Source organism: Varroa destructor, unplaced genomic scaffold, assembly GCF_002443255.2.
Source record: "Varroa destructor unplaced genomic scaffold, Vdes_3.0 BEIS01000006.1, whole genome shotgun sequence".
Classification (NCBI taxonomy): Eukaryota; Metazoa; Arthropoda; class Arachnida; order Mesostigmata; family Varroidae; genus Varroa; species Varroa destructor.
Window position 1 is genome coordinate 30021143 of NW_019211459.1, and position 15700 is coordinate 30036842.

Below are 15700 nucleotides of genomic sequence, written 5' to 3' on the forward strand. Positions count from 1 at the left end.
AGTGAATACCACCAGTTTTCGTTTCGATTGGGCTGCAACCTGGTCTAAACCTGGGCTCAAAGTCGATGCTTATGATCATTCAAAGGTTTGTCAAACGGTGTCTTGTTCGTTGAGGAGAGCGAAGTGCTGCGGCAGTACAATCATATGATGACAAGTCGTGTACTATACCCGTGCCAAGGCCTTTGTCTATCTCTGATCGCGAAAATAACGTAGATATCGCTTCGCTAATCAACTTGACGCATTGTTGCTCATCGTTTAATACCAAATCATACTCGCGTGATCGTACTTACGTCCTTGGTTTGCATTTAGCTAGTCAACAGCTTTAAACCGTCCGCTTCGTAAACAACGTCTTCAAGCTAACCGAAAAATACAACTGAGTGACGACAAGCTTGAAGTGGTAACCGATAAACATATAAGTATTTCAAGTTTCCGATACTGCCGTTATGTTGTTTCAGACGATTTGTTCCGCACCAAGAAGCAGCTGTTTGGGTAAAAAGAGTCACGATACTCTTGAAAACAAAACAACGTCGTTTTTAGCCCCCTTCGTATTTCTCATCGGCGACGACCGAACTAACATTTGCTTTTGCGTGAATGTTGAATCTGCCGCGACTGTTGGACGGTTCGAGCCTGCCGGATTGTAAAGGCGATACCCTACCGCCTTATTATCTGCAGCCGTGCTCAAGGTGCTACCGCTGATCAAGTACGAGCGCTGCTGACGGTGAGACGCGCCGTCGTTCTGCTCGTGCCACTCTCTACTACGGATCTCGATTTATGTGGGCCATACCATAGATGATCACAAATCAACGTGATGTTTTTGTGTGCAATATTCAAAAGGCTAATATAATCATAATAACCAGATAGTGGTTCAACGACTAAAAAACAACAAGTTAGTGAGATTATATGAGGCTACTTGTTATATATTTATCTTCAGCGGTATGTCTCTTCTGCTTACAGTCCGAGTAAACTTTGTAAAACATTCTAATGGTATTCTGGCTGTCAATTGTTGTTGCTGGCAAAGTAGCAGAAGTAAAGAAATATGGAGGGGAATGTAAACAAAAATAGTTTAGATACAAATGACATATTGGCTTGTCAAAAAAAAAGGATAGCTTCAAGCCTACATGTTTCAGGTCATATGAGTCGCATTGGGTTAGCCTTAGTGTCATTTGAAAAATGAAATGTGGCAGCAGTAAATACTTCAAACTGCTGGAATGTTTTTGTGATTGAAGGCAAAACGCCTTATAGATGAGTAAAATTTCTGCAAAAATTCTTCTTTTTTTAACAATTTTATTAGGCTAGAGGCACATATGCTGTTCGGGCTCGAAAGAAAATTGTGCTCTTTGTCGAAATTATCAAAATTGTCGCATTATCGAAAGAAATAGCTTATAAATGGTTCGATCGTTTTCGTTCTGGAAATTGCACTACTAAGATGCTCCTCGTAGTAGTTGATCAATTGCAAAAAAGTCGGTGAAATTATTACGTAAATTTACCTATGTTTGGGTATCCATAATATCGATAAGCGATTAAGCATCCAACACTATACAGTTTTAAACCAGTTGAAGAAGGCTGGCTGCAGAAAAAGTTCGATGCTTAAGTGTCACACGAATTGACGAAAAAATTAACCCAGTCATATTTCTATCTGGAAAGCTTTAAAGAAACGCAACGATATAGAGCTCTTTCTAAAGCGGTTGATCGCGCCTAATTAAAAGCAGATCACGTCCGACAATAACGTGCAAATAAAAAAAATGCTTTCTATATGTAACATATCTCAGACTGACGCTAAAAAAGATGGTGCTATGTTTTTTGAGACTGGAAAGGAATCGCGCATTATGAGTTGTTGCCGCCTGTGAAACAGATTGGTTCAAAAATCTATTTAATATCTAACAAGATTATTGGGAAGAACCGACCGAAATTAGTAAAGAAAAGAAGCAAAATCTTTCACCACGACAATGTCAGGCCATGCACTTTTTTACCTGTCTAGCAAAAATGAAGAAAACTTGGCTAGAAAATTTTAATGCATCAACTGTATGCCCAACGTTACACCATCAGACTATCATCTGTGCCAGTTTCCGCAGAACTCCCTTAATGGTATTAATTTAGCCTAATCAGAAGGATGCAAAATGACTTGTCACAATTTTTCAGCTCGAAACAATGGAAGTTTTATAGTGATGATATTACGGCATTATCAAAAAAAAAAAATGGCAAAAGATCATTGATACAAATGGTGTATATTTAGTTTCATAATATTAAATTCTAAAAAATATTTGCAATTTTGACTTAAAAGCGGTCATAATGCTTTATATATATATATATATATATATATATATATATATATATATATATATATCGAAGTAATTCGTTTTTATCCCGAGGAAGGAAAAAATTACTAAAAAGCTTAAAGAAAATCGAATATTGTCTTCCACGTTCGTACACAAACCTATATTTTCTTTATGAAACCATGGTTTAACACCCAGTCCAGTTAATAGGTCGTTTACTTTAAATTAATAAGTCTGTATACCAATTTTTTCTATTAAATTATACTTTTCCATTAAATCGGTGTTTTGCTTTTATTGGGCGATGTTTGACTAAAATTGCCTCGAAGCATAATATCGCACGGTCTTCTCTAAGGCTGTATACAATGCTTGACTAAAGAAATATCAGTACCTATCAGATAGGAAGTCACTGGTATGTAACCCGAGGTTTTTAGTGAAAAAAAATGGTTTACAATAATGGACTTGTTTAGTCACGTGTCAAAAAAGCATGCTGTATGCGATGCGACATCCATAGATAAATCCAAAAGTAAAAACAATGTGAGTTGTTTTATGAAGTTTAAGGACACTGCAAATGTTCTGTATTGTTGTAAATTTCAAAATTTATTTACCGTTTACTGTAAATCTACTTGGAATAATTATATCAGGGTGTTCATCCTATAAATAATGGTCAAAAATATATTCCTAAAAAAAATAATATTTAGTAAACATGAACAAAACTATGAAAACAAGTTTCACGACATGTTTAGTTTGCAATTTAAGGGCATGTTTGTTGATTTAATGCTAAGTTTCACCGAGCGCTATCGTGTTCAATATATATTGACCTAGCGTTTTTATGGGAAGTAAACAGGAAATTGATTCTATTTGAAAGAAATCTTAATTTCAATGAAAAATGTTGCCTGATGCAAGTCACAGCTTTTAATCAAATGGCCAATGTTCAACCAGAATTATTCCTAAGTGCATTTACCAAACCTCTATTACGGCTTAAAGAGTAAGTCTGCTCATAAATAATCAAGGAAAAATGGTAATACGTATTGAATTATTCACTTGTTGTGTTCGTCTTAGATCGATTACGCGGAAAAACTATAATTCATTTTTGGCCGTTAATGGCACCCCGAATTGGCAAATTCAGGAGCTACCGTAAACACCTTAGGAAAAAAGTAGAGATGTGGAGATACGTTACGCAGCTAAGAAAGCTGGAAAAATTCGATCGTTTGTACAATCCAAAAGTGATGAACAATATACCGCAAAATTAGACATTATTATAGCACAATTGGTTTGCCGTTGAAAAATGGCAAAAAAGGTAATTCGGAAACATACCTCTTCAATATCTGCCTGATATACTTTTTATGTAAAATTGTTTTTAATATGTTTTATAGTACAAGACATATATAGGTAAATGCTTTAATACGCAATGCTGTTATCTACCAATTAAAAAACATGCTCCAAATAGCCTTGAAGTGGGCCTATGTAACGAACAGAGCTTTTGAGTAATATCGTGTGGTGTTTCTGTATTGTGCACGGTTTAACATTGCTATTGTCAGATGGGCAATAGTCATGAGTTAGAATTCAAATTGCTGGTTAGTACTTAATCGCACTCTAATGCACCGTACATTTTCGTCTCCTGTAATAAAATAGGTACAATTGTTTATTAATAATTTTTATGCATATCCACGATTCGGCAATGTCAACATGTTTGCCTATTTGATTCAAAGACATATGGGTCCGAAAAACGTGAGTAGTATTCATAACGCATTATAATACTGTTAGGGGTGTAGATAATCGGAGAAAGGGATATGTTAAAAAATCCAAAAAAGTCAAACTTCAAGTAAATAAAAGTGGTAAACAATACGATGTACATTCCTATTATCCGTTGATGAATCATATTAAGTTTTATCGAATGCAGCTGTAGCAAAAGCTTTATCATCGAAAAACTCTTGCTCAATTTGGCCCAATTATAATCAAACATACGGCCAAAACAATGTTTATCGTCGTTTAGCAACAAAGCTAAAGATGTAGCTAACAGGTATTTCCTCTCAGGAAGAATAGACATTATCCAAGGTTGAGGTATACATTTAATGTCGCATTAAAGTTTTGATAAGCACATAATACATCCTTGCATTTTTGTCGCGGTCAGGGTTGGGATGGCTTTGTATGGTGCTAAAATAGATGAGACAGCCATTCTGACTGCAATCAAACTGAGGTGGTTACCGTTTACTCTATCTGAAATGCTTCCTTAACTGTACGCTGCTAACACCAACCAGAATGGAACGTCCTGATACCGATGAATCAGTACCGACTAATATAATGGTGTAAGAATATCGACTTTTTTTTGTTACAAACGATGCATGAAACTATATTAATCCCAAAGTTAAGCTCAATTTTCCACCGTTGTAGAGAGCCAGTGATTTACATATTGCATATATGACGAACGGCAGAATTTGATTAATTTTGTCGAAAATTTGCATTCAGCAAGATCGATACGAAAGTTGTTTTCGACTGGCCGTCTTAACACTCACCATTTGTTTAATTAATCTTCTTGAAAATGAATGTAACCTGGCACCTAACACGAGAGAAAAATCATTGTTTTTCTCTTAAGGCCTATATCGAATGAACTACGTAATTTTCTCATGTCTTCGGCTGTAGCTCTTCTGTATTTTTCTGGATTAAACGTGCTCCTTTTACATTCGAATCACCATCAATATATAAACGGAAAGTATTCAACGAATACAGGTATATATGATTCTCGACACCAGTTCCCCTTATATGAGAAGAACGTCTTGGGTTAAACATCATATATAATTTATGGTACATTTTTTATTCTGTTTGTGTCTTGTTAAACCCGATTCCAAAACTGGAAGTGGTTTGGAAACTGGTTTGGAATCGAGTTTAGCTTAACGGGATCACCGCTGTCATATCAACTCTACATTTATTAGTTCAAACTGCGTATCAGTAAATAACAAATCACTGAACACGCGCGGCGATACGTCTGTTTGTTTTTGTGTCGATTTACACCGTGACGCGTACACCGTTTATGTGAATTTTTGCCTTAACTGACCCATCAATATCCTTATTTAAGGACCCGGATAAAAGACTGAGGGGATACATTTTTATGCTTTACATTCCTGCCCGGAAGTAATCAATGTATGAAGATTCCTCTTTGTGATGATAATATTAAAAATCAATATATGCGTATCAGTTAGTACGAGCATTCATTTTATCAGGGTCAGACTTGGTGTTATTCCTCTGGGAACGATTACACGGCCCTGCCGCTTAAAGGAAAGAAATCTGTTGGGGTGATTGACTCGAGTTCATTTTCTTATGTAATGCATAGCACTTATATATCTATGTCATTCTATTCGTCTCTTAATGCTAAGCTTTGTCGCAAAGTGCTGCTGTTTTACTGCTATAGTAGGTAACCCGCGAATAACTCGCGTAATCCTAACCACCATTTGGTCGTCTCCTATGTACATAATAAAGGATACCGAAGCAAGAGATTAAATCCCAGTAACACACACATCAGCTGGCAGGGAGTTACGACCAGTGTGTCGGAACACCGAACTTCGTAATAAGTCGAGGTAAAGATCTTTCAATAAGCTGCAATTTCCAAACATTGATATTTAAATAAAAAAAATGTGTTCAAATCATATTATGTGATTTTTAACTTCGTGAGTGTTCAATTTAGAAATACTTTTTTTCGGCAATTTGATGAGAGAAAACTTGGCTCGCTTTATTCACATGGGCATACGCAGATTTCATCTTTTTTATTTAGTGTCATTGTTGTTTTAGTTTAGCTTGAGCATAAACACAGCATCTTACATACAATAGACTAATAATCAGTTCATCAACACTGAAGATTTTTGTCGTATAGCCAATTTTTTAGCCAACTCGCATATATAAGAAAGATACCTACTATGTAAATTACAACATTGTTCTGTCGATGGCAAGGTCTCCAACGCAGTAGAAGTGCATAAAGATCGACTAAACGAGATGTTTTTGTGTAACCAAATATTTGTTCTAAAATTAAAAAAAAATTACAAAACCTCATGTGAACTATTAGTTTTTAGACCGCTCTAATTTAAATTTAAGTTGCAAGCCAAGAATCTGATATTTTTTATAAAAACCTATATAGAACTTTGCGGGTTGAAAATATTTGTCGGTTTTCGACATACTGACAATATGTTCCGACAAGAATGAAAAATTTACATCCTATTTTAGCAGTTCATACTGGGAAAATTACTTCTAATATATCTTTGAATTTTTCAATCTACGGCACAACTCTGCTCTGGTATTATCAAGTATGTCATTCATTAAAAAAAAAGAGCAAAGTCGGAGTGTAAATGGTAGCCTTATCTTGAGGGTAAAAAACAACCCAAGTTTATTTCGTTTAAGTTTATTTCAACAAACCCATTTTGTGATCGTCAGAGAAAATATGTTTAGACAGTATCGCGAACTGCCTAGAATTTTTTATTCCGTCGCGCAGTAACGCTCTAGCCATTCATCGACGATCATGTAAACACGTAACTTCATCATTGCAAAAGGGGTGTAGGTACTGAAAGATTTTTATTATTTGGCAAGAAATCGTTCTGATTCCGATTAATAAAAGTGAAATCACTCAACATGAACAAGAAAATACCTGAATAATAGGAAGGTCCTGGTAAACACAAAAGTTAATATCAACGTCACGATCAACGTCACTGTGGTTAGCTATAATCTCCATCACCTCTCTGAATCTTTCATTTTTGTGGCTAATATACGTAGCGGTAGAATCACCGTAATATTATAGATTGAGAATTAACACACGTTGCAAATAGTACGTGCCCAAGCGCTCGTGCGAACATTACCGTCATGACGTTCATTTTCTAGGGCTGAATGTATTACATGGGTCAACACACTGAACAGCACTAAAACTATTTTTGAAGCAAACCCATAGGCAGCCACAACGAAACATCGATGAGGTATACTATAATCATCACAGAAGACACCGACTCTTGAACCTTTAAATAATTCAAAGCACTCATTCCTAAGCTTTAAAGTGGGTGTTAGGCTGGTAGGTATATGAAAGGGTCTCATATTTTTAGGCCGATTTACACTATCGTGCCTAATGGCCAAAATGCCCATTGTACCTACCCGGCAGCGATTTTTGTATAATATACTTAAATCTTAGTTGTAATTGTACATAATGAATAATCCATATGTACCACTAACTTCTCAGCGTAAGAATCCGATAAACGAAGTCGCTGTTTATAACAACAGGAAAAATTAATATTTGGTATTTCAACCGGTATGAAAAAGTATGGCTTCTGCAGTGGTAAGAAGTATGCGTCGTTTCAAAGGTCAGTGCACCCATCAATTAATAGTCGCAACATCAGAAAACAACCGCCAACAGTTTCTGTGACACGCCTATTAAGTGCAACACTAGACTGTCGTCTCGTACCTGCGGCGTCAACTCATATTATAAATGGCAATGCCTTTCTTTTTCAAATTATTCCTATCGGTGTGTCTGCGCAGACCTAGACATCTGCCTTTATATTCAAGTGACTTTACTATTCGTATGGCGAACTACCCACTTTTGGATTAAATAGATTCTCCGTTATTATTTCAGGACGTATTGTATTTTATGCCTAAAATTTCGCATACACGTCAATCTGACACTAGCATTTGCCCGTCAAATTGATAAACAAGTAGTACAAGTTAGCGTATAACATCCTGGTAGCCACACTATACGGATTGTTCCATAAGGTATGCAATTGCTTGTAGCATTCGAACAGATTATTGTGTAACCAGGGCTTTGCAGCATAATGGCTACCTACTTCCTTGACTCATCGTTTATAATTGGAAAACTCTAACTGTAGTTTTTTTACACTGCAAACAATAAAATGTAATATCTTAGAAATTCGATTTCAATCCCAAATACGTTGAATCAAACAGTGATTTATTAACTGCGAACGGACACTACTAACACTTTTATTTATGTACAATATAGTTATTTCTCAGAAAACTCCATAAGAAAAATATGTATGTACTAAAATTTATAAATTGCATAACATTTTGCATTTATTACAAAATGTTTAATAAACATAGAAATCTTCACTTTAAAGAAATCTATAGGCACTACCAGCTTGTCGACGAATTGCTCTGGCGGATCTTAAAAGCATCCACCCCACCTTCGTTATCTAACGACTTGTAAGCTTAATTTCCCCGGAGGTTTGTACTGTTCCCCAAGCGCTCTTCAAAAACAAATTTAATAAGCCTATGTTCTCTCGATCTAGTTGCTGCAGTGGTATCTAAGACTTGGTCACACCTAACCTCATCCAAAGGTGATTTGCGTCTTATATATTGATTTCCTTAGCAATTACTTACTGCTAAGAACGGCACGAGCTTTACTTATTATTGTTGTCTTGAACTCATATGCCCTACTCTCATTTGACTACTTAACCGCAAACATGATTTTATGTTTAACTAAGCAATATTATTTGGGTGGCACATATGCATTCTTCGAGTGCGTTGTCATAGCAACTGTAAACATGTGGTTATCGCTGGCTCAAATTTTACCTTTGGCAAATGGTTACTATTTTATAAGTCTGTTGGAGAAAAAATCTCAGGGCCCATCTAAAGTAGTGCCTAACTAGTTATTTCGCCTTAATATGAAGCTAACTGTAACTTTCAAAACCCCATATAAACACGAGGTCGGTTGGTAAACCGAGAAAGTAAGGATTGTATGCTCATTTGTTTTTTTTGATAATTGTTAACCATTTTATAGAGAAATAATTACGTTCGACTTTAACAGACTTTAAATGAAAAAATCTTCTTTTTTTCTAAATCCAGTTTTTCTAAGGGTTGAAACTTTTCGGCCCCAGTACCGCCACAGTTAGTCAGGATGCCTGTGGTATACAGGCGGTAGGGACCGATTTCGAATTATTGAAAGTAGAGGATATAATGATACTCACGGTGGCCGAAAGTATGTGCATGGCGAGTTAAAGCTAAAAATTCAAATAATTCGAAAAAAAGTGCTAAGTTTCGAAAAGATATCGAATCTGAAACCTTGTGGTTGTAGGTCAGGTGTCAACCCCATCCCGCCACCGAGACAGTCGAAATTTTTTTTTGACATTTATATAGCTTAAACCCCATGCACAATAGTACAATGGATTCTACTTTGTACTTCAAAGCGCTTCTTCCAAAAACATGCTTAGCTAAAGTGGCACAGTCTACTCGGACGCACAGTGCCAATATACTTTTTAAAGCATCGAAATAAATTTTTCCGATGAGGGACACGCAAACTAAAAATGCAGCGAATTGATTCTCACTGGCGTAGCACTAAAACGTAGAAAATAATAAAATTTGGTTTCAAGTACAACAGGATAACTTATGTATAGTGGGCAAGCCAGCGATTGCCCCAATTAATTATTGTGTCCATGATTAATAGTTCGTGTATTAAAAGAGCCGACGACAGCATTCTGCTCTGTGCTTGAGAGAACTCAGCAGTGAATGAAACAGATTAACTCACTTAGCTTTATTGTCCCCAAAGAGTTGACTTTGAGGGCATGAAGTTTGTTGCTGAGACATGATATTTCTATTGGTGTGCCTTTCGATAACGTTTTTGAGACCTATATGACGATGCTAATGGTTTTTATGAGTTGTCTCATTGTATTCAAGTAACAACACTCTGTAAAGCAATGCGGTGGTCCACGAGGTACACAGTATATGCGGGAAAAGCTTTTTGATTCTTTTGATAATAAAACGCAGATGCCCAAGACCACGAAACAAATAACATGGGTTCACAACCAAAACTGATACAGATACTGTGATTCCTATAATTAATATAGGACACAGCATTATCCCAAGTATAATGCATGTGATAAAAAATGGCAACTCGTTTGCCTACTTAAAGTATACATAAATCATGGGCTTAAATCTAGAATTTTGTGTTAGAGGTCAGCCGTTTTATGCAAGGCTAACGAAGTTCCGGATGTATATAGATATATATATAACAGGTTGCATTCACTTCACGGATGTGTTGTAATCTTTAGGCATTAACGTGAGCACAAAGTGTATGAAGAATCAATCAAAGCATTTGCTTTTCTGGTAGAAGTTCAATTACATTCTGTTTTCCGATTTCTCTTGAATTCGAGTGAATTACACCATTGATACATATTGGTTAAAACGGATTCAGTCGAAGAAGCGCTTCGTCCAATTTTTTCATCGGTTGCTACATATTAATATAGAAAGCAGATAATAAAAATAACCGGAAATCGTCCTATCAGTAATTTTGTACAGTTAATGACTCTCTGCTATGTATTAACTTACTCACCAAATTACGAGGGAAGAAGGACCTTCACTCTGCCTAATTACCCAGAGCGAGTGTTAATAGCCATTTCGAGGAAATATATTAATAAATAATATAACAATATTCACATTAGCGCTTTTCTCCAAGTCAGCTAGTTTAACTGGAATAAGCGTTATCCGCAAATCCCTTCCGTAGAATCGATTAGGGTGAACCCGATGCTTATGCAGGCAACTAAATATGTAGACTGACTCTAACATATAAACCCTATGCATCAAATGTATTATTTTTTATCTCTTTTGGTTTAAACAAAATCTACTCAGCAAAAACGGCCTTAAGATTTTTAAAGAATCCTGTACATCGCCCACACCGAATCGTGGTCTATATTCAGAATTTTACCGTAAACAACTCATAAATTTCTCATAGCGATATTCAGCATCAGGCAGATAAGTTGCAGAGATTCGTAAGAAAATAATTTTTTTCATCTCAAAGTTATTAATCCTATATCGGTTTTGCAAAAGGGTTTTGTAGAAACCATCGTGGAATACACCAACCGAGTTCCGTTAAGAAACGTTTTGCGTCTTAGAATATCGTTCGTATCATATGGCAACAGAAGCATACATAGTCGAATAATCGAAATAATAATCTGAAATATTATTCAACACCTATGCTAATCGAATCATAATCAGAATAAGAAAGCAAGGAAAACCAATGCTGACCTGTCTTCAATGATTTACCAACTTTCCACCTTATGGGCTCCTTTTCCCGTAGCCCACTAAGCGTATAGCACTCAAATTGTTTTGTATGGTTATGTAGCTATCTACCTGTAACGCCTATCTACCTATAATTACAAGTGAGAAGTAAATGTATGTTGGATTACTCTTTTGTGTAGTTTATTATTACTTTTTAGATACAACTTACTACTTTTTTTTACGTAAATTTAGATACTAACTATATATGTAAGGACGCTTTAGAAAATCATTGGGTTTGTAATAGCGTAGCTAATAAAACCATAGAAATAGCTTAACGCAATCCTAATAGTTTACCGTAAACTAGTAGATCCTTTTTAGCGCGTTCTGTCGTGAACGAAACTTCCTGAGACACCTCGCAGCGATAGCGGCCATCAGACATAGCATCGGTTGAACGCAGAAACAGATCACTAACTGTTGAACGCCCCAGCTGAAATAAAATGTAATAGGAGAGGTGGAAATAACAGCCGATGCAAGCAAATGCCTAAGATATAAGACACCAATAAGAGCCCGATGTAAGCTTCAGCGATAATCATTTAAGAATTATAGATAGTATTTTTTGAAAAAGCTATGGATGATTTAAAACGGATCCTACTCAAATACACTTACTCGGGCTCTGGTTGCAAATAGGAGGCTTTTCCATTATACGGAATGTGGCGAAAATAGCAGCCTTTACCTACTGTAGATGTATAGAAGCACAACGATGGGATAATGCAGAAGGCATGCCCTCACATAATGAAAATACTTGTGCAAGCATTTTTTTCAACTTAGGTTTGACTATGTCATTTTCGTTTATCATCGGGTTTCCTAGCAATAAGGTGCCAGAGATATATCGGCGTGTGTTGTTAACAGAATTATCAAAATGAAAACTGTTTATTGAAACTATTTCAGCCCGACTCTTATATGACATGACTGATTCTTAGAACTTAATCAGACGCTCTGTGTTGCGCATATTCTTGGATTACTCTATTAAGCTTTAGCTTATATTTCTGTATAAAAACTGCTATTACATTTGTACACCTTTATAAATGTCTAGTAATGCCTACTACGGCTGTTACTGTTAAATTAATTAGTCCACCCTGGCTCAGGGGGGACTGTATTCCGTTTACGTTTAGCAAGAACCCAATTGTCTGCGCCACAAGTCTCTCTCACACCATTATTTTATAGAATATTATTTATGCAATAAGAAAACTCTACATTTAATATTTCATAGTGGACAGAAGGGCGTGGTTCCGTCAATTAGCAGACGCAGCATACAACTCTGGAGAAGGCCGATAAAACAGAATAAACTTCTTTTACGATTGTTAAAAATATAAGTTCATTTTCGACTTTCAATAAAGACACGATTTTTTTTTTACGTAACAGTAGCTAATATTTGTGTAACCTAAAGGAGCAGCTAGAAGTAAATCAATATAGGATAACACCACAGACATGACAGGATTAACGGGTGGCGTACGGCCATGACTCAAATAAATTCCAAAACCAGGATCATCGACCAACACATCTGATTACGTGCGAGAATGCAGTTTTCCAACCTAAAATGATTAATTAATTCATGAACTGAGAGTGCCTTGTGTCTGCGTACAAGCAACAGATCTATAACCAGTGCTATAAAATGGCTCTGGATAACAGTTCGCCAGCTGTTTACTGTGGACGGTCTGACGCTGCTAGTCAATCGTCGTTTAAGCCCAGCGCATTACAACGGAGGTTAGCAAGCTCATAGTTACACTTCAGCCAACATAGCAGTCTTGCTCCAATATAGATTTGCAAGCATAGGAGTTAGTGTTGTGATATAGATGCTCTTAACAAGGATACACACTGAATTGTAAGAAGCTGACTTTCCGCAGTGAATTTAAATAAGTAAGATTGCTTTTGATATCCCTTAGAGGGTCAGTCTGTCACTCCTGACGAAAATGACGTAGCAGAAGCTACAGGATCTAGTTCCTATAGCTCCCTAGCGCCTCTAACCTTCTGCCAATAGCCTGCTAAAAGGTCAGCAACAAACCATATCCTCGACGCTTCACATTTTTAACGGCGATATACAACAATATTATTTATGGAGACCCCAATTTGCCAATAGGATTAACCGCAAGCACTACGGACACAGATCCACTTGTTGCGTTAGGAGTGTCGCTCTGATTTGCCAGAAAACCTCATCAGCAAGCGACAAATTAGCAAGAATTATGTACATGTTCGTAAAAAGCTAGACGCGATTTGTCGAGTTGACAAGCGCTATTGTAACTTATTTAACTTGCCTTCCGTGAAACTGCTAAGTGAACTCAGCCAAAGAGATACTAGCACGGTTGCTAGATCGCGTTTAGGGTGGCTTTATGTTGATGAAAAAGCCAGGACCTGGTCTGGCGAATTAAGGATCGGCCCCTAAGTCCCCAGTCTAACAAACAGTGCCGTTCTGATTGACTACACTAAAGAGAAAAGTATTGGTACACTACTACAGTAGTTCCATAAAAGTTAACTCATCTAGAACAGTGTCCATGTCATGACCATGGTAAGGACCGTTGAAAACGTTGAAAATTTTTCACAGGATATATCAGAATGCGCCAAGAGTTATGCATCGCACAACAACCGCATCAGCAAAAAAAAGGTTGTGGCGCTAAACCTCGCCGGCAGAAACCACATAACACCAGAAATTTCCTCGGCGTAATCGAATCTTTAGTGACACACCTATTGTGAGCCGTTCAACAAAAAAGTTGGTATGCCAGATAATTGGAGTATGGGGGTCGCACATGCTTTCTGACACGCAAGTACAACGACAGCTCTAAAAGACCATTGAGTAATGCCGACTTTGTAAGAACAAATGCTACTACAGCACCAAAAGACACAATAGTGACGCATAACCACACGTAGTTTCTTCCCCATATCTCCTTACGTGGTATTTGGAAATTTATTGGTTTCTGCACACCTATCTCCTGATATAGGTTGCACTTTCACGTTTGTTACGCCGCGGCTCATGGATGTCCTGCATGGTATTTGATCAATCCGCAAAACCAACTTGGAAATTTAACTCTTCGCAAGCTTTAATACGGCTATCTTAAATTGATACCGCCTACAATTAGTCAGCAGCTACTCCGATATCCACATTCGCGCCTACGCTTATGGACTTGCCGTGCACCCATCCATGGATTGGTCGCCTGGAATTTTCAACTCAATCAGAATGTTTGCAAAACGTATCCATTAATGTGTTGATCGACAATTTTCCAGCTGACGCCCCTGAGATATTGATAGGCGTCCACCAATATTATACACTTGTCTACATGAAGGCTCCACAATCCATCAGAGACGGCCTAGTAGTAGGGTGAATGATTGGAAACCCACTTACCTTCTCAACAATTCTTGTCAAAGTGCCGCAGATCTACTGTATGCTGCTAATTTACCTTATTGAAGCCAGTTTACGATGTGGAATTTCTTTGAACAAATTGAGCTATCGGTATAGAAGACATGACAATATTTAAATATCTGCTGAACATCGTAACATCGTTGAACAGCGGCGTAGATCACTTACAACGCGGCCTTCGTGGTAGCTTTTACTACATACCCTACCGTCGAATCATTGCGATCTTGAACAATTAAGTTATTCGATTGATTTGTAGGCTCCCTCGGAAAAACATGTTTCAATGCCCATCTTCTGCCGAACTCAAATCTGAATTCTGGTCTAGTCAGTCTTCTAGTCATCTTCCGCCTACATCGCGTCACCTGAGCCCACGTGAGGGCCAACAGAATTGCGGAAGACCGTGCACTGTTCCGCTTTCTCTTACCAGGGGCCATTCAACACAAAAGCTCGCTATTACCAGATGGAGAAAATCGTGCAAAAGATGGCTGTCAGTAAGTCCCTCCGCAAAATTTTTAAACGGAAAGATTTAATTTTAAGTTATCGACTTGGTGAATTATTATGCCATAATGAGCTACGACGAAAGTTCGCATCGGGACATGAGAAAATTTATCTAGAGGCTTGTCTTTTGATTTGGTACTACCAATTTAAACTAGCCTAGCAGAAGACCAACCTTTCGGCCGTTATGAACCGGCTCAGCCGAGCAGAGGGCGTCAGGGTATTTGCTTATTTTGTCAAAAGCACTACTTTTAAGCTACCTGGCACTAATTGCGCCCACAGTTAAAATCATTCCCGTTTCCAAGTTGCTAAGCCTGTCCAAGCTATGCCAAGTGAGAAGTACTTTGGATTGTTACGTCCGTCTTTGATCTAGCAGGCTGATTATCCCGTTAATCATCCCGAAGCAAACTGGGTATTCTGGAACTGTGGGGCTACATTTTCAAATTCAATCAGACAGTACCCACATCGTTGCAAAAAGTCGTCCACATGTGAGCGGTCAAACTAGCCCTGAAATACGCATTTCTAGTTCATGAGGTTTCAGTAAAGAACAATTTAC

General features: G+C 37.3%; 1 protein-coding gene across 16 annotated transcripts in view; it reads right to left on the minus strand.

The window, feature by feature from the left end:
• The window catches only part of LOC111252382 (uncharacterized), a 158026-nt gene that overhangs the window by 47286 nt on the left and 95040 nt on the right, over positions 1–15700 (minus strand). For all 16 annotated transcript variants that reach the window (XR_015329647.1, XR_015329642.1, XR_015329643.1 and 13 more), the window contains one exon: positions 11598–11730. Coding sequence is in view for 7 of the 16 variants with exons in the window: in XM_086992074.1 (XP_086848200.1) it covers positions 11598–11730 (133 nt within the window). In the remaining 9 variants the exon portion in view is untranslated. The remainder of the gene's footprint in view (positions 1–11597; positions 11731–15700) is intronic.